The sequence below is a fragment of the Zonotrichia leucophrys genome, chromosome 2, assembly GCF_028769735.1.
Source record: "Zonotrichia leucophrys gambelii isolate GWCS_2022_RI chromosome 2, RI_Zleu_2.0, whole genome shotgun sequence".
In the NCBI taxonomy this organism is placed as follows: Eukaryota; Metazoa; Chordata; class Aves; order Passeriformes; family Passerellidae; genus Zonotrichia; species Zonotrichia leucophrys.
The window spans coordinates 28,347,445-28,367,857 of record NC_088171.1 but is presented as its reverse complement, the minus strand read 5'-3'; the positions used below and the strand labels follow the sequence as shown (position 1 = coordinate 28,367,857).

The 20,413-nt window shown below is 36.6% G+C and overlaps 1 protein-coding gene across 1 annotated transcript in view; it reads left to right on the top strand.

Moving 5' to 3' along the window:
* The window catches only part of THSD7A (thrombospondin type 1 domain containing 7A), a 264,860-nt gene that overhangs the window by 68,789 nt on the left and 175,658 nt on the right, over window positions 1-20,413 (top strand). Inside the window, exon 4 of the mRNA XM_064704399.1 lies at window positions 6,235-6,736. Within this exon, the coding sequence (XP_064560469.1) occupies window positions 6,577-6,736 (160 nt within the window). The 5' untranslated portion in view covers window positions 6,235-6,576. The remainder of the gene's footprint in view (window positions 1-6,234; window positions 6,737-20,413) is intronic.

Here is a 20,413-nt window from a genome sequence, read left to right as displayed (position 1 = left end):
TTGGGCCCTCTGAAACTGAAGTAACTAAAATTAGATTAAAAACGCTCCCTTCTGTGTGCAGTCTTCACATACCTATACAAACTATATAGATACAGGACTAATGCATTAAAAGAATAAACAGTCTATAGCACACCCTCACAAATTCTGGTTGTCCCTACTTCCTTGCAGTCTTTTATTTCCCTCCAGTTAGGTTTCTTATCCTGATTTCAGCCTGTTTTCTTGGCTCTTCCTATCACTATTTTCCAAGCTTTCTATCCTAGTGACTTAGAGGCCACCATTATGTTCCACTTTTGTACCCAGTCTTATTTTGTTTCCCCTCAGCACTCTAAAGCAACTGCAGACTGGGATCACAGTTACAGAGGAGGTTCTAGGTTGTGCAGGCTTCCCTTTGGAGGTTGTGATGGGAAGAGCACACTGATCATTCCCAGCACAAATGAAGTTGTTTTTTCCCCAAAACAAAGGGTACTAAAAGTTTTTAAGTGAAAATTTCACCATTTCCTCATGTGGTTTTTTTTACCCTTTTTTATTAAGGCAGAAAAAGTAATGGAGCCAGATTTGATCTTCGCAGTCAGTTCTCATCTTTGGATAGGATCTTCTTTATGTGGTTGGCATTGAAGTCAGTGTAATCTGAGCAGAAAGGGCAATATTTATTCACAGTTTATAGCCAGAAAGTAAAATTAGGCAGTTTAATCTGACCTTCTTCAGTTCTTGGACCATTGCATTTCACCATGATATTGATCTGTTTAGCCCAGTAACCTTTGGTTACATTACCAAGTCAAAACGAACATTTTTCTTGAAAACAAAGATGGTAAATACAGTTTTTCATCATGTATCTTGATCCAAAGCTGAGTGTCCTCCTTGATAAATTCATTGATTTCTTACTTGAATTCTTCTAGCTTGATCTCCCAACAAGCAGTTCGAGACATAATTCCAGGCTGTACCTCAGTGTGCTCTCCTTACAAAGAATACTTGTTTTCTGTGACTATTTCATGCCAAGGATGATGATTTTGTTGCCTACATTTTTTTTTTTATTGAAAAACCCACCCTATACCAATGAAAGAATGGCTAGAAAAATGTCTAGGTATGAAATAGATTAAAAACCAAACAAACACCACCCTTCACCCTCCAGTATAATGAAACAATAAATCCTTAAAAAAACATATGTCAGTCCAAGAATTGCTATCTTAACTTAATAAAAGCAAAGAATTTATAAAACCAGAACTAGATGATGAGATGTTTCTAATCATTCATGTAAGTAGAAGCTTCAATAATTTTTCGAACATAACTATCTTTTGGCAATTTTTTGTAGTAAGCAGGAAACACTGAAGAGTTTAAGTGTGCATTATTAATATACTCCAGTCACTTTGTACATGTAATGCTTTCTTACTTCTCTGCAGCTCACACATATAACTCTTAAAGTTTATAGTTTGTTCTCCAAATCCATGATCTAAGAGAATGAAACAAATTTAACAGACAGGCATTGTGATACCTCTAATGTTTGCAAAAACAGTTGTTCTGGAAAACCATAAATAATTGTACTAGTTGTATGAAAGAGGCTGCGTGGCTTTTGCTAGTTTGTTTAAAAATTGCAAGTTTACAAAGGGGATGTGGCATAAAAACCCTGAAAGGGTAAAATCAAGACCTCTTACCTGCTTTGAAAGCAAAATAGAAATTTCCAATAGCATGACATGGTCGAGTGTGACACCTAGAGGCCATATGTTTAGGATTCCTAAACAATAACTTCAGCTGCAAGTTTTGCATAGGTTGTGCAATTTTGGACTTAAAGACTGGAGCAGGCATAGTTTGAAAAATTAGCATAATTTTTTTTTTTGATTTTTCATTTTTAGCATTTTTTTGTGGCTTCCCTGACTAGGTTCCTTAGCATTGATATAAAGAAAAATAAGAGACTCCTTCTGAATCTGGTAAAGAGTTCTTAATGCTGTGCAGCAAAGATTAAAAGAGCTCTGTGCAGCTTATTCCATCCTGAAGTTGTCAATATCTAACAAAGTTCTTGTAGGTCCCCTCTGAAGAGAATGATTACAATATGCTTGCAGCTGTAGTAAAATATCTTCATGAATGTCAGGCTCTCACACAGTGCAGAACTAGAATTTTTGGCCTGGGAATTTGTCAGGGAATAAAAAGAACAAAAGCTTCTTTTAACTATTATGCGAATTAATTAGATCATGGATATTACAAGGAAATACACATATAAGAGAGTACACTGTACCTTCGTAACTTCTCTAAAAGTTAGGGGGGCAACCATGTCACTGCATCCCATGAAATGGATATATCCCAGGGCATCCTACCTCATATGGCAACAGAACCAGATTAGCATGTTACAAGTTTAGAATACTTATCAGAAATATTTGCTGCTCTGTTATCCAGTGGGCATTGACTACAATAAAGAGCTAAATGAATAGGAGATAGGTGACTTAGTTGTTTTTGGCAATATTTGTTATTTTCATACCTAAGAGATGGGGAAAGCTCTTGGAGATCAATCAAAACTAGCACAGTTCAGATGAAGAGGACTTTCACTTTTCTGCACAAGAAATAAAACATTTTTTCACTCTCTAGAATTTAGGCTATTCTAGTATTCATTCTGGAGGATTTTTTGTACTAGTCTAGTACTCATGCAGCAGAGATGGTTTAGTGGAGTGCAGTTGCAGGGTTTGTAAAACATCTTATATAGATCTATAAAAATTGCCTGAAACTTCTCTAAAGGTTTCTGTTTTGACCAGTCTGAAATTGAAGGCAGAAGAAAGTGATGCTGAGCATCGCTCTTTGTTGTGAATTGCTTAGTCTAGCAATTCACAACAAATGAACAAATATGTGTATATATTTAGTAGTCTTTGCATGCTTTTTGGCCTTACTCGGTGTAGAAATACAACATCATCAGGATATAAAGTAATATGATCCTGAAGCTTTGATTCATGGCTTTTCATAAAGAGAAGGGTGTGAGCATGGGACTGCTTGGTAGCAGAGGAATACTGCCAGCCTATTCTGTATTGAAATATTTATCTTATCATTTGCCTCTCCAAAAAATAAAAGGTATTTCATGCTTACTTTGTCATCCTCTAACTCTTTAATGCTAGGAAATGTGACCAAGGTTATTGGAATATTTCATTTTGTCATTTTGATAAAGGTCTTTGAGGTTAGTCATACTTTTTGAAGAGAAATGAAAAGGTCCTAAGTTGCCAATGATTTGTTTGAGTAGTTTACAGACTTCTTGTAGCTGTTTTGCCTCAAATAAAATAATAGGATTATTTGATTTGGAAAAGATGTTTAAGATCATGGAGTTCAGTCACTGACATATCTCTGCCTAGTCCACCACTAAACCATATCCCCAAGTGCCACTTCTACATATAAATATATAATTATATCTCTTGAGGCTCACTGTTGGTGCTCTAAGGAGCAACAATTGCACTATTAAGTTTGTGATATGCATACTAATGTCAATTGTAGTTTATTTCTATGCTTTGTCTAGAGGCTTCTTCTCAGAAGTACTTAACCGTTTTTTTGGGAATGTCTAAGCCATAAACAACTGATAAATTATGATTGTTAAGTATATATTAGAAGATGGCCAGTAGGCTGGAAATAGTGCATTGTTTACTGGAGGGAGGGTCCATGTTCACTGTAGCAAATGGGAGAGGATAACAGGGCATCTGGTACGCTGAAAATGGCTTACAACAGCATTCCCAGAAAGGCATGATGACAGCCACTGAAACTTAAAATCAGGTTATATTCCCTCTTGTTTGAGCAGTCTAATTCCTGCAGTTAGGTTGGTGAGGTTGTTGGTGATGTTTTTTGTGTCTTCAGGCACCAGCCTGCTCTTTGGCCTGGGGAATCACTGGCATTTCCCCATCCTGAATAAAAGATGAGTGCATGTAGGGCATAAGCAACTGAGTCCCAAAACCAGTTCTTCAGAAATCCTCTTTTTTTCCAGACACACAAATACTTTTGCATAATAAATATTCCTTCCATTGTCTCTCTACTGTGACCTATTTCTGAACAGTTTTAATTCATTATATCTTCTGACAAAAAAAAAAAAAGTGGAATTATTATTTTGTGGTTCATTGATTTTATGACTGATAAAATGGTAGAACCATAAAAAGTAGTGTGAAAATATTTTACTTTGATAATCTATATTTTAATGGTTTTAAAATATGGAATTCTATAGTTGCACAAATATAAGAAAATATTTGAGTGTTTGTGTACATGTGCTTACCCTCTCTCATGATGCTGCTTTGTTCTGCTGTCAAAACCCACTTTGATTCATTGTGCCAACTACATGGATGATCTGTTCCCTGATGATGTTTCCAGATGATCTGAGTCACGTACAAAATATTCTCAGAGGCTTTCTTTATACATTCATTAAAAATTCCAGATAGAATCCATTGTATTTGATAACTCTGATAAGGGTGCCTTTTCCCCCAGTCTCTCTATAAACTTGAGTCGTCCTTTCATGCATAGCTCTGGCTAAAAAGCCAATGTTTACTCTTAATTTTTCAAAGGAATATATAAGCTACCTATGTTTTAAGTATGCAAGTAAATACAGCTATTGTTGTAGATTTCCTGAGGTTTTTAAAACTTCTTCAATCCCTTAGATTCTGAATCCTACTTTTCATAAATTGTGAAGCTGGCATTATTTTTATTATGTTGGATATTCTCAAGTCCCTCTGTACAGCTTGTTAAATAATGTGGGTGTGTGATTAACTTAAACACAGATGTAGCTTTAAAATTGATGTAAATCAATGAACTCAGAAAAAAATTTGGTTTATATCAGTGTTCTCTCTAGTACAAGGCACAGGTGGGAGAGGAAACCATGCTTTCTAAAGCTAATACAGCATGATGTAGAAGTGAATAAAATGTATCTCCTGAAGTGCTTTTAGCTGAGGGTACAAGTTCTGGATCAGGATGCTATAAATTTGTTAAGATCATGGCTTTCTATGTATCCCTTATCAACCTATAATCTCCTGATTGTTGCCTGTTTTTCAACAGCTGAGGAACAGTAATCCACACTTGCTTATCTCTCTTAATCACAGCCTCATGGTGCTATAGCTCCCTGAGCCTTTAATTCCCTCTTAGAGGCGTAACAGAGTGGAAAGTAAACAAAGACGAATTTGCAACCTTCAACATTGCTAATTTGCTCTGATGTCAGAATATTTAAACAGGCAAGGACTTGGGAATTATTTGATCACAACTGATTTTAATCTAATGCATGTGAAAAGGCTGAGTCTGGGAAGGTTGTGCAAAATGACAGGCGTCCCAAGAGAGCTTGACTGAAGGTTTCTTCTTTAAACAACAATAGCTCCATCATTTTTCAACTCTGGGTCCTGTGCTCTTACTGTGTATTTTTTGTTTGCATTTTTAATGTAACTTTCTGAATATAATATTGGTTTTCTTTAAAATTCCTCATTTGCTTCCCAGTTTATAGGTGTCAGAAGCCCAATCTTTAGGCTTGTTACAGTGTCTGTTCACTGCTTAGTGGGTGGGAGAGATAAAGATCCCTATTTAAAAAGCTTTGTCTCTCTCCACGTTTTTGTACCACCTTGACAGCCTAATGTAGCCTGCATACTTTCATATGTAAAATGATTGATAACTTGATCTTCAAATTATTTTAAATTACACAGTTGACGTTTATGCATGTATATATGTGTACATACTTGCTGGATAAGAAAGGATGTTATCTTGTGTTATATATTATGTGCACACTTCATCTACCACAGAAGTGATGGGCTTACACATACATACACATTATCATACACACATATTAATCTTTGCTCAGAGCAGATAGCTGTATGCCATTACCTGAAATAGATTTGATAAATATATGCAAGACAAGGTAGTGTTTTTAATTTTTTTTTCTACATTTTCTTCAATTTGCCTTCATATGGTCTTAATTGCCTGTTCAAGGCATGTGTAATCACTTATTTTTTTGTTGTTTACAAAATGGTTAATGCAGCGTACACGGTATTACCAGGACAAATGTCTGATGCTCTCTTAATTGTTATATATTGTTCTGTTTATATCTGTTCTGGTCGAATGACTTGTGTTTCTGAAGCATGTCTGATGATGATTTCTTCTTTTCTTCTTAGTGTGTATCATTTGGGATATTCCGGGGAGAGACGTGTCTGGGAAGCCAGCCTTTTGCAGTCACTCTCTGCACTGAGATTACAGCGCTGGGCTATTTGTGTTTCTCCTCATCCCTGTTTCTCTGTCTCTCACTCTCTCCAGCTGGTGTAAATGACTGCTGCTGCCTCCCAGAGCAAGATAACCTGCTCAGTCAGCTGGAGCCCCCTGCGGACAGCTGTCTCGCTTTTAGCTGATGGAAAACTGCTATAAGCGCTGAATGGAAGAGCGTGGAGCAGCGACCATACCGGCACGGGGAGCTGCAGCGGCAGCCGGAGCCAGCGCGGACTCTATTGTTCCCTGGTGTTAAACAGCTTCTCCTTCCCGACTGCCATGCACAGCGGCGGGAGAGAGCCTTGCGGTGCCTTTCTCCCCGCGAGGAAATTGTGAGGAGGGAGGATCGTGTGCGGAAGGTTTGGCGGCGGCTCCGGAGCGGCTGCGGGCGGCATGGGGCTGAGCGAGGGCAGCGCTGCGCTCCGCGGGCCGGGGGCTCCTGCCCGCCGCGGGGCAGCTCTCGGGATGCTGCTGCTGGTGCTGCTGCTGGCGAGCTGGGACACCCGTGCACAAAGTGAATTTCAAACTTCGTCCGTGTATTTGTGGAAGACCGGTAAGTCAGGGTGGTAACGCAACAGCAGCGTGTTGAGTTTTTGTTGTAAGTAGTGACCTTTTTGTGTGCTTTGTGTATATGGAGGGAGAAAGTTAATCTAAAATAACTAATGTTTGCTGGCAGGATTATAGGGGGAAAATAGGTCATCTTACAGGATTCCACCATCCAGGCAAATATTGCAATTAAAAAAACTCCACATTTTAGTCTGCGCCACTGTTACTGGGATTTCTTATATATTTTTAATTCTGTTTAGCAGCTCTGTGTTGTACATAAAGGTCAGAGCATTAGTGCCTGTCATCAATGAGAAGGAACAATTATTACAATTGGAGACAGCATCGTTAAAAGTGCTCTAAACATACTGAATTTTCACAAAGAAAGATGTGATTCAGCATATCTAATCTTTGTGTCCTGTGCTGACATGTAATATATTCAGTGTGGTAATTGATGGGGAGTTGGGTTTGTTAAATTTAGGTTTATTCCATGGTATATAGGACACGTGAAAGCTAATGATGGATTAGGTGAAATAATCCAAGTGATGCCAGATCTCATAACCAAAGAGCCAAAGGCAAATAGGCTATGTGGATTCAGCACCACAGTAGATGGATAATTTCCTCTACTTTGATCCTAATGAGTTACGTGTCTGTTTTAAAGATTGCATAGTCATAACAGTGTTTCAACCTTAACTCTGCATTAAAAATCAGTGGGGAATTTTCCTGTGTCTATTAATATATTATATTAATTCAGGATTTAAGCAGTGATGAATATGTGCATTTTAGTTGTCTTGATAGAGTTGCAGTTCATATGTAAGTAGAATCAAACTCTCATTTAGGAAATTTAAAAATTTCTGACTGGGAAATATTTCACATTGGCTTTGGTAGTTACCTTACTTTCCTGTATGTTGCCAGGAACAAAACAATCCAAAAAGTAGTAGATTTGTTTAAAAAGTGTTTTTTTCATTAAAGGATAGTACAATAATAGGAGAGATTGCAAATTAATCATTTGTCTGAAAAATAACTTGGAGAAGACAGTCTCTTTCCTAGATGGAGGGACACTGCTTTCTGCCACAGAAGCAGATCAATTTACAATTACAGTGATATCCTGAATTTTTTAAGAGGCTCCATCTATCCAGCTGCTCAGAGAGGAGATTAAAAGGAAATTCATTTAAACAAGACGACAAGCTTTCCAATAACACTAGAAAGAGAAATCTGAAGAAGGGAAAATCCTTTGCAACTTTCACTTTTGACTGCAAGATGGGTTACACAATGACGGTGACCTTTTTCACTTTAAACTGTTGACAAATTAAAACCAATTTATAGTTCCATTACAGATCTGTAAATGTTCCATACACACTTAAAAAGAGGTGATATATATGCACAGGTTTATGGAAAGGCACAGTAATAATATAACATTTTCATAAAGCATTTCACATTTACCCTAAGTTGCTAGGCACCAGCAGAATAAACTCTCCAGCATTTTATTATGTCTCCATTTAGCAGTGTAATGTATTGTATTTAAAAATGTTAAAACAGTAGCATAGTTTGAGGATAATAATAATTCTGGTGAACTACTACTTAAGGACATGTGCAATCAGTTTGCTATGGACTTAACTCCACTTACTTTGCACATGGTGCACGTGCTTTGAAGTGATGTCACCTAAACCAGCACCAAGGAAACTGTCTTGGCTTTTGTCTTCACCCCCTTTCTCCCTTCCTGGCAAAGACTGCTCTTAAAAAACTTTTGTGTAGGACAGGTATGATCCAATTACTTTGCCTGATGAAGAGCTAGCTCTTCCCTTCATCTCTTCTTCTGTGACATCTCTCGCCTGTTTTGCCTACAGTAAGAAATACTGCAGCCATAACATCAGTGATGAAATGGAAACAAGATGAAAAACAAGTAATGAAAAACAAGAGTGGCTCTTTTCAGATGATGAAAGGCAAGATGCAGTGAATAAGATGCTGCATCTGTGTTTGGCTCCAAATTAAATTTTTGCGCTCTTTTTTTCAGCTGTGTATTGAATTCTTTTGTTTTCCCTCCCTCCAGTGGTGGGAGGATTGAGAAAGTGAACTGGAAGAACTGCTGGTCAGTGGTCTGAAGTGACATGTAGTACGAGAGGTACAGAGTTCAGCTAAAGTATCAGAGAGATAAACAAAACTGAACAGTAGTGAGCTCATGCACTTGAGATGATGTTTTCCTTCTCCTTCTGTGAATGAGAGAGGTCAGGAGAATGTGGCTGAGACTTTGTCAAGGCAATTAGCTGGATTATAGGCCTTCTGGGACCTCTTATGTCCATTTTTTGAGAACCATGCTATTTTTGTATTGAATTTAGTCTGTCATCAGCTTTTCTAAGTGCTGTTCATGACTTGCATCTGTCTTGTTTTTATTTCTAAAGGTTTTTGAAATAATGTCTACTTTGTGTCTTCTATACTGCTTTACTGCATTATGTTTTCTTAAGGATGCCCTTGACAATAATGTGCAATGACTATGAGGTTTGAGTGGAGGCATGCTTTGTTTTATATAATAATAGTTTTCTTTTTATGTTTTCTTATATTTATGGGGTTTGAAGGTGTTTTTTTTTTGTTGTTGGAAAGAGGGGAGGAGTGCTCTAATTCAAATTTCAAGTGTTTGCTTTCAATCCATGAAAAGCTCTCAGAGGACCTGATTTCCTGTTTACTACCATCCTCCAGTCTACTGCCATAAAAATCTGAGGTTATTGCAATTCTCAGTTTAACCATTTGGGGGTTTAGTTGTCTTTGATTCAACATATACAATGTTGTGAATAATCTGCTTTGAGCAGGGAAGTTGAGCTAAAAGTTATCTCCAGAGGTCCCTTCTAATTTCCACTCATCCTGTGGTATGGGTGCCATCACTGAGTCATTTTTACTGCTTCAGGTGAAACTGCTTTGAAATTTTGGCTTTTGTTACTTTTTTTGATCTCTTGAGAGAATGGGTATTTGATGTTCTGGTGTGTTTAATGGATCTTCAGAGTTCTGAATCACATTTTAATGAGCATAGTTGATTATACCTTCAAGTGAGGGAACTAGGTTTCTCACCAAGCTTTCTCATTCCATTCTATGCAGACCATTTTATTCAATTACAAATACACGGTTGGTTCATTTTGTGTGGTCACTGGGAAAGCCATCTTGGCTTTTTAGCATAAACTAAAGCAAAGTGATGAAACAGCAAGATTCCCAGTGTTGAGTCATGGTGCGGATCTGGTTGATGATCTGAGCTAGACAGCAGCAGCTTTTAGCCACTCATGGAAGAGAAGTTGTGAAACTGGGGACTGGTCATTATATTGGTGTGGGGCAGACACAGACTGCCAAGTGTTGAACTATTTATGCTGAAAAGATGTTAATGGCATGTTTTGTTCATGAGTAATTTCCTTTCTCTGATTTAACTGATTTCACTTGCAATGACCTGTTGTTTCCTTCAGGTTCTACACAGCTGCACTTAACTTCTGTGAGTTTCTCAAATGCCATTTTTATTCTGCCTTAACTTTTATGATTTGCTTTAGATTTTTGCTGAATATTATTGAATTTAATCTGAAGGAGAGTTGTCAAGACTGGAAGAAGGCTCTTCTCATTGTTGCCAAACAATAAAACGAGAGGCAGTGGGCAGAAATGGTTGCACAGGGAGTTCCATCTGAGTACAAGGAGGAATTTCTTTACTGTGCAGGTGACCATACACTGGAACAGAGTGTCCAGGGGGGCTGTGGAGTCTCCCTCACAAGATATTCAAGAACTGTCTGGATGCAATCCTGTCCTGTGTGCTCTGGGATGACCCTGTTTAAGTGGGGAGGTTGGACCGGATGACCCACTGGGGTCCCTTCCAGCTGCACCCATTCTGTGATTTTCATATTCAAAGACACCTTATGATCTTGGGATACTGCCCACCGTGGGCTAAGATGTTGTTGTATCTGTAAGTTCTGCATTGAACAGTGTGATGACTGCTGATTCTTAAATGAAGATACCCATGAAGTTTTCACTTTTTTCCCTTTACATGAAGGTGTGTATTTTTCTTAGTCTCTCATGTCATCATGCAGGACATGTATTTACCATTCCTTTACACAAATGACTAAGCATAGGTGTTTCTTGCCCCATCAGAAGTCTCTTTTACTTCTTTCTACCCTCTCTTTCATATGTTTTTGTTAAATGAATTCACATGTTGATGTGTGATGTGCTGTCAGTGTTGGGGGTAATGCTTGCCTACAGTTACTATTATATATATATTTATGTATATATAAATATATATATTATATGCAGATTAATTACTGAAGAATGCACAAAATCTGCAAGGTTTGATGACATTAAAATTGCATCTTCCCACAGCTTGAAATAGTGCACATGACACCTTTGAAGTGGAAGATGCAGCACTGGATTAATATCTCTGTAATAAAAGAAGTCATGAGACAAAAATCCAGGAGACAGTGCCTGTTCCATTTTTATTTGTTTTAAAGACTTGATCAGATCTCAGATAGTACAGATAGGTGTAGCTCTGGAGAATTATTTGAGATATCTGCAGTTGTTGATACTGAGACTGGTTATTGGTATAACAGTTGCAGTTTGACATTTCCCCTTCTTTTTAACAAGGGTAGAACTTGACGTAGGCTTTCTGTGGAAAACAGTACTGTTTTAAAATTAAAATGGAAATAAGGAAAAAGGCATTGTTTCCTGAAGAGAACAATAAAGTATCTATATTTTCCTGCTTATGTTGTGTTTCCTAGATGAGAATTGATCCTTAGATGGTAACTTGTTCAACCTTTGATGCAGTCAAGAATTAGAGGAAAGGCAATAATATGTGTGTAGGCAACATACAGAATATCATTGGTACTTTTGGGGTAGTGGAGGCCTGGAGTGAAACCAGGGGCCAGGTGGGTTCTACTGGGGCCAGAGGGGTGTTGTAAACTCTGCAGGCAAGAGCTCTTTTTAATCACACTGTGATCTTTTTCAAACAGTATCTGTATGTGATTTATTCTTGTTCCATTGCCTTGGCAAGAGGGCTGCACAAAGGCCTCCTAGTTCCAGAGCTTCTAAACAAATGTTTTCTGTTTCAAGGTGTTTTTTTGGGATCTTGTAATCAACTCACACTTCACTGCTTGATATGAACTTGGATCTCAATACTCTTCTGATTTTCAACATCTTGGTTTTCTACTTACCCATAGAGAGCAGCAAATGCAACATCTGTACCATTGCATCCCTGTCAGGTTTTACGTTCTAAGGGTTTGGTTTCAAAAGTGGAATTTTCAACAGTTCTGAAATTCCTTTTCTAACATCTTTGGTGCCGAAAACTCATAAAATCACAGAATAAAAAGTCCATTTCATTTTCCCTTTGTATGACCCTAGGACTGTCCTATTTTCACTGCACTGAGTGTTCCTATCTCATATTAATGCCTGAGGAGGACAGAAGTCCTTCCTAGGAGTGGAAATCCAGCAGGCATTTCAAATTGTACCTAAATACACACTGACAGGAATTATCAGAAGGGAAGAGGGAAAGAGAAAAATTACCTAACCAAACCTCTGATTAAAGCAAGCCTTTCAAGGACTGTGTCATCTTGAGCTGTTCCATTACATAGGTGAAACTCCCCCATTTGTTCCAGTATTTCTTCTTTTTTTTTTTTTTGTTTGATTGGTTTTTTTTGTGATTTATTTTTTTAAATTTTTTTGTTTGTTTTTAAAACCTGAGTAAAGACTCCTTGCACTAATTGCACCTTGAGACTGAAGACAGATAAGCCTGTGTCAGTAACTGGGAAACTCCTGATTTTAAAGAGATTATGAAGAAATGATCTGAAAAGGAGGATTAGATGCTAGGGAAAATGCTAAATGAGAAAAAGATGTTTTATCTTGAGGCCTAACTGTCAGGAAGGGAATTCAGATATGATGATGAAAGAGGGCAGTGAGGACCTTCTTCAAGGGAAAATTAAGCCCTAGTTATGGCATGGTGAAGTTCAGCTGGTGCCTGCATATCCTTGAGGAGAGAGGTCTGTCAAGATTTTTAAACTGTCATTGATTGTAGAAGGTGTTTTGGGGGATTCATCTTTTTGATTATCTGGTCTTCAGTTAAAGAATAAGATAAAAGGAATATTAAGAAAAAATGTATTCTATCACCTTTTCAAAGAATAAAAATTATTCAAGCAAAATATGGTAAAGAAACTTTACTGCTAAATATAAATGATCCTCCAGGACAAAATCTGATTAAGTGTTGGTTACACATACACTGCATAAATTCATGTTAATTAGAATTTATCACTTTTATTACTCTCTGTTATGTGCATCTAAGCAACCACAGTCTTTGCTGTCATCTTCTAGTTAAATCTGATTTTATGGAGTCAAATAGGGCTTGCCTATCTGGGTCTTGAATAAGGACGTATTCATTTTCATTAGGCACGTTCATCACTGTTGCTTTTTGCCCTCATTTATAAAATATCCTTTCAGATATTTTATTCAAGAGAAATTTTGCAAAGCATGTATTAAGTCTTTGATTAATGCAAAAGACTTGTAGTGCAGCCTGGCAACAGAATAGTTGGTAGAGATGCAGAAAATGGGTTCTTTAAGGAAGCTATTTATAAATGTTGTTTAGTATTCTGTCCTTATTTAACAAAATCAAAGTAAATATTTAAATGTTTGGATAAAAATTCTCTGCTGTGAAATTCTTTTTCTCTTATGCATCTACTTTGCCATATTTGAAGTAGGAAAATAGAAAAGTGTGGCTGATATTATAAACCTCTAGTTAAGATAAACAAGTACTATATGCTAGGGTAATGGTTGATTTCACTTGGAGGATGGCATTTTGAAGCTGTCAGAAAAGTAAAAAATGGTAGTTGGTAATGTTGTACTGGTAGCACAGGATGTCTGGATTGTTTTTAGCAAGTGCCCTGAAGTGCTTATGCTAACTGGATCAGCTCAATCCCTCAGCTCATAGGGATACTGGAATAGGAGAATGCCTCAAAAGCTATGGCTTTTATTCTGCAGGCTGGGATCCAGTGTTGAATTAATTCAGGTTTTTAAATACCTTATAGACCAGGGTTTAACTTTACAGTTCCCTTTTTCACCTGATGTCATTTTTTATCCTGTGTGTCCACTGAGTTCAGATAACAGAAATGTGTATCTTTTAATACAGTAACTCCAGATTTAACAGAATGCCCAATTCCCATAACAGAAAGTACAGTATTATCAATGACAATTAAGAATCAATATTTTGAGTTAAAATTTTCTATGGTACAAATTAAATAGTGCATTGCACTTTGTATTGTAAGTAATTTTGGGGGTAAAGGAAAATACATATATTTATCCTGTTTATTGAAATGTCCTGGATTCACAAGATTTTTTTATTCTGTTCTTCTGCGGTCTCTTCAAAAACAAGTCCTCTCTTTGTAACAGGGCAGAATGACCTTTTTTCTGGACACATGTCCAGTCAAAATCTCTGTTTCTCTTTCATAGACTAGTGAAACTGAAAAAAATGGTGGGTTCCATAGGTGGGTAGAGATATGTTAAAATTCTCAGTAACAGAAGTTTAAGATCTGGTGGGTTTGTGTAGCACCACAGAGAAGATGATGGGCTGACAGAGCCCACAGTGGGAGGCAGCATTAGCATTGGCTTGGGTTCTAATTATGGCTTCTTCTTTCTTCTTATGTCTGTTTCTGTCTGGTAAGGCAGAAAAAATATATGGAGTCACTAAAGTAATGGGACAATTAGAAGAGAAAACCATATAGAGAAATCCTAAAAATTCATATTATTGGGTAAAGGTTTTCCAAAATAATCACAATTTAAATAACTGTGCTATGTAGATATTAAAACTTAGTCAAATTAAATGCAAGCACTTTTGTTACTGCTAGCACAAATTATTCTCCCCTAGGAAATCCCATTGCTTACCATTTTCATATGAGTGCTGTACAGTGTTAAACTTATCAGTGTCTGGAATTTCAAACACAACCCAACAGCCATTTATTGTAGCAATCAGCACGTTCTCAGCATTAATTAGCACTCTGAGTTTTGGTGCTGCTGACATTGCTCAAAGTCATCAGTAGACCACAATAGCTGGAGGTTTTTAAATTGCTTTCTGTACTTTGTGAGCGTTGCCAAGATTATTTTGGCAATTTCATGTCTGTGCAATAGAGAAGGAAAATGTGGTGTGTTTTCATGGATTCAGGGGAGGAGTGCCATGAGATGCAGGCCTTATTGAGTGACTCAAGTAGAGGTTCCTTGCATGATTCCTTGTGAATGATGTTGCTAGAAAGTAAGCTTCCCAATGTCCAAATACCAGTAAGAGATTTCCATAGGTATTTTGAGGGAGAAAGAGATTGTGTGACCATTCCTTGCAGTGTGTATTATATAAAGTGAGTTTGAGGGTACTAATTGGAAAGGGTTTCTGATGTAGTGAAACAAACATTTTTAAGATTGATGACATCCACTATTCCAATAAGAAATTTCTTAATGAGAGACATTATTACTTTCTACCTCCTGTATTATGCAAAATGAAATGTTTTATTGGTGAACAATGGTATAACTCTCCTTATGTGTGCTGGGGAATAGCTATTTTACCACCAAGCCATTAGAGAAATAGAGAGTAGAACAGAGAGAGATTGTTTTATAATGACTTGTGTTTGTACAATGCCTAGCCCAACTGAATTATCTTCATTTGCTGGTGTTCCTATGTTCCACAGCTTTATACAAAACAACATAATTATGACTTGTTAAAGATGCTGTTTACAAAGATCTGAAGATAATTTATTAAAATTCTAAATGAGCATCCAAATAACATCAAGTAGTTCAAATAGCTGATATCAAGATGCCATACTAGAGGATACTGGAGGAGAGAATTGTTTTCATAAGAAAACAACATCATAAAAAACCTTGGAAAGCTGATTCTATGGGTGATAGTTCAAAAATGCATTGTTTGGAGAAAATATTGGGAGAAGAGGCGTGTTTGCAAAAGTTACTTAGCATTTCTGCATTTACAGGTATAGCAGGAATGCCTTCTTCTTGCAGTGTAGCAAAACTCTTGTTTTTTAATTTTATACAAATGTTCTTGATTATCCTAAAAGATCACTTGTGTTGTGTAAAATTTTGCTTGTTTTGCAGTGTTCTACTGGTGGTTTAATCAAATACACTTTGTGAGGAATTTTTTGCTTGATTTAATTTTCCTGTGGCTTTTAGTCAAAATAATTCCTGTGTGGTATTCACATGCCCTCTGAACAGAGAGAAGCTGTGAGACAAGCAGAGAAAAAGGAAAACACAATTCTTATTTTGCTTGCTGTGCCTGTGTTGTGCCAAAGTAGAATGCAATACGGAGATTGTTTACCCAAAGTGAGGGTGTTTTGTTCCCTTGGCCTATCAGGGCCAAGAAGTGTGTGTGTGTCAGACTGTCACAGGACAGTCATGAGAGAATCAGAGATGAGTGTGAGCAGTTGTGAGCAAGAGTGAGTGCATGGCAGATTCAGTTTTAATACAATGTACATAGTATAGTATAATAAAATAGTTCTTTAGCCTTCTAATGATGAAGTCAGATGCATCATTCTCTCTCCCCTTTGTCGGAGTTGCCTTTGATTTACAATATTCCTGGATTAGAGGAAAAGGGTGAAGCAAGAAGGAAAAAAACCCATTAAAGTAGTCATAAGACTGCTACATCTTGCAACAGGGAACAGAAACCTTATTTGCAAAAGTTATGTTATAAGCTAGTAAAGAGGCTGGATCTTGAATCCAGTCTCAGCTCTGCACATGGTTTGCTGAGGTGACACTGGGAATCTTCTTGTCTGTAAAGTGCCATTTACATGAATATAGTTTTCTGTAGGTCTATGCAAAATCAGAACTGAAGAAACTTTGAGTCTTGAGGTTTTTGATACAGTTATTAGACAGTACCCAAGGTACCAGTGCTTTAGCACCCTTGTAGCTTGTGGCATATGCAAACAAAATGGATGTAGTGGAGAAGACCAGGACACTTGAGAGAAAGGAAGAAAGAGGTTAACATGAATGGAGAATTCAAATATGAAAGACATGGGGTAAGCAACCAGCAGGTTTGGGTTTTTTTCAACGTTGAAATCAAATATTTAAAATTGAGAGAAATTGAGCGAGATTGAAAAATTCAGAGGGCTGAGTGAAGGAGAAAATTCTTGTATGAACAGATAGAGACTTTTTAAGCTAACATGATTTTTCTAATGAATCAGTCTGGAAGCTATTTTCCTGCCAGATAGAGCTCTATGTGCATTCTTGCATATGTGATGTGTAGGTGATGGTCTAAAGGCACTGTTGAACAATTCCGTATGGGTTCGTTAGAACTACTTTACCTAAGTCATCTTCTTCCTGAGCAGTGGCACAGCTTGAATTAGTGATCTATTTTTAGGAGATATACTTTGAAGGCTGTCATTGAAACAACTTTTTTTTTCTTGTTTATTTGTTTGTTTTTGTAATCCTAAATGAAGTTCACAGTCAGCATTGCTTTTTAGGTGGCAGTGTTGGAAAGACTGACTTATTCCTGTAAGGTGTTCTTGGTGCCATGCAGGAGAAAATGAAAGGAAGAGAAGGAAGAGTGACAAAGTGACAGAGCATGCAAGCAAGATTTGTAGTCTTTAACTTGACATGGATGAATGACTCATGACTCTCCATATTTCAACCTGATAAATGAATGTCAACACCTTGGGAGTAGTTTGGGTACCTGAACCATAAAGCTGGGAAATTCAGGTTATTTTCAGTGCTGTACTTCATGTCTTTGTAGGGAGCTGCAGGAAAATGTTACTCTCTGTGCTCTCTGAAACTTACAAAGTAAATTTCATGACAGATTTGTATAGGTGATTTATATTTTCTTCCCCTCTATGTTAAATATACTTTAAAAGCTTTATGGAAGAACTCCAGGTGATGAGCACATGTACTGATTATAACTGAGTCTTGGTTCTTCTGTCACAGTACAGATTTGAGCTATTCTGCCAGGTATGCTGCCAATTACATGTGATAAGAGTAAATTTAAAATTGTGATTTTGTTGTAAAACTATAGTACAACTTATTTTTTGAGCTAGTATCACTTTTTGCCTTTTTTTATCTTAACTCTGCAAGAAGTTCATTTTATTGCTCTGAGGATGTGATGTAGTGAATGCCTTCTCTTGAAGCCTCTGAATTTTCTAGATTGCATGCTTCATAGTTTCTTCTGAACTGTATACTGCTTAGTTTATCTCTTAACAGGAAAGTAATAGTTTGAGGGTCAGGGTTCGCAGAAGCCAAATTTGGCAATAAAGATTTTACTTTTCGGTTGCACAAGCAGGTATTTAAAATAGGTATATTTTGCTGAAGCCTCACATATAAAAGGAAATTGATGGATAGAAATGGAGTGACAATTCAGTGAACTAAAAATTCCTGCCATGCATGCAGAAAAAAGTCTCTTGAACAATCTGTTGCTTATATAATGTCCTCATCACTCTTATTTAAGAAATAAGAAATGGGTTTTCTCATACTGGTAAGACTATTATTTGGAGACTAGAAAGAGACAAACCAGTGAACCTGTGTCTCAGAGGAAATGATATATTGTTGCTGTTCACATGTAGATGCTATTATTTGGTGTAAGCCATTTTAGGAAAGATGGTAGATAATTTGCTTGTAAAGTAACTTATGTGTCTTTCACAATGGTTGTGAATGTGCCTTGTGAATTTGCAGGTTTAGTTCATTAAAGGCACTTTTCTGTATATAAACCCATGTCCTTCTAAGTATGTTGTTTCTCAGACAGTATAACACACTGCTATCCAGAAACTTGTTGTTGTTATTATTATAATTATTTAGTTTTATTTATTTATTTCTGTGTATGGAATACATTCTGTATATAATCCCATGAGAGTGATAAGTAGCACAACTAGAGGCAGGTGTTTATTAACAAAATATAGGTTTAAGGAGAAGTTGAGATGAAGAAAAGGTGCAATTTAATTAAAGAGAAAATGTTAAAAGGAAGACTAAAGAATTAGTTTTCAGTCTTGTCATGCCTATATTAGTTGCTAATGCAATTCTGTGTTGCAATTTCACTCCCCTTTAGGACAGACATTCATCAAATTTTATGCAAATATTACCAGAGAGAGTTATTTTGGAAAGAAAAGACAAAATATATTAAGAAGCCATAAAACAGATGCCCTGTTTGCTGTGTAATGAATCAGATAATACAATGCCTTTTTGTTAACTTTTTTTTTTTCATTGAGAGTATGTAAAAAAGAAACAAACTATCATTAGCTAAGGCTTATTAAATCTTCAGAATGTTATTAAAGTAGTTTAATCTAGTCAGGCATATCTGAAAAAACAATGAAACAATCCCAAATATATAAATTGGAATGTAGACCATAAAAGATATCATGTCAAATAAGAAAATATATAAATCTTTTGTGTTCTGTAACTTCACCTTTGTCTGGAGCTTAGGCACAGATTTCACATATTTTGCTGCAATTGGTTATAAAGGAGGAATCCACTTGAAGTAGAAGGGCTGCTTTTGGTTTTGAATTTTTAAAGTAAAGATGAAGAAGACTCCCTGAAGAGAGAAATTCATTAAGAAAGCCAAAGACTTTTTGGAGAATATGTTCTATTCAGGGTGGTTTTCTGTTCTCCACTTTGTATGTCTCAGAGCACACTGGAGCTTCTAATGAAAAAATAATACAGTTCATTAATGTGGAAAAACTTCTGAAAGTAGCTACAGTCTCACAGCATTCTGGGAATTAGTTTGAACATAATTGGTTGGATGTCAATATTAAAAAGCACTCTAATGAAAAAGAAAATGCTCAAGCTATGATAGTTTGCTGCTTCTGATGAAAAATTTAATGAGGCTGAATAATTAACCCCTTTTCTCTTCTTTCTTCCCAAACTGCCATGTCTTTCCTAATTTCTGCTTTACATTTGTTCTAAATATTTTAAGCAGTAGAGTTTCTATGATTGTAATAGAAAGGCTACACTATTGTTTGTATGTTGCACTATAACGAGTTTGCCTTTTTTTTTTTTTTAATCCTTTTTACCTTCATGGCTAGATTACTCAAGTGTAGTTTGTCAGTTGTCATGCCCCTCAGCTATGACTTAGCTGAGCTGTGCTTCATGAAGTGTAATCTTTCCTGATAAATCCACTGCCTAGTGCTGTGCCAAGCAGCACAGGACCTGCCATTTACATAATGGTTACTCTAATTGGTTTAATGGGACTTCCAACCTCAGGCTGAGAATTACTTCCTTCTGAAATATGATCATTGCCCAAATACATACACTTTCCACTCACTGAGTTTACTCCTAATCACTAATTTAATAAAGTTATGAAGCACATGGAAGTTTTTTCATGGAGAACCTATTCATAAAAATAAGCAGCATAACAACCAAGGAGAATAAAACAACACACACAAACAGAAAAGTCAAAAAACTACAATGTGGACATTTTCCTCTGATGTCTCAGTTGCCATCAGTTTGATATGATATGCATTGTTTTCTTAAATATGTTGAACTCTATGTCAAGTACAGATAGATGAGAAATGAAACATTTTTATTGATTCTTTAAAACGCAGTAGGTTTTTGTATAATATAGAGGTTTTACTAATTTTTCATATCCATCATCTAGAATTATTTTTTTTCCATTTATTTTTGGTACATATGATAGTTTTTAGGTCCTCATCCCAGATTCTCACATGGCTTGTATTAGCTCTTCCATATCTTCCCCTTCTTTTGTTTCAGTGGGCTGATGGAT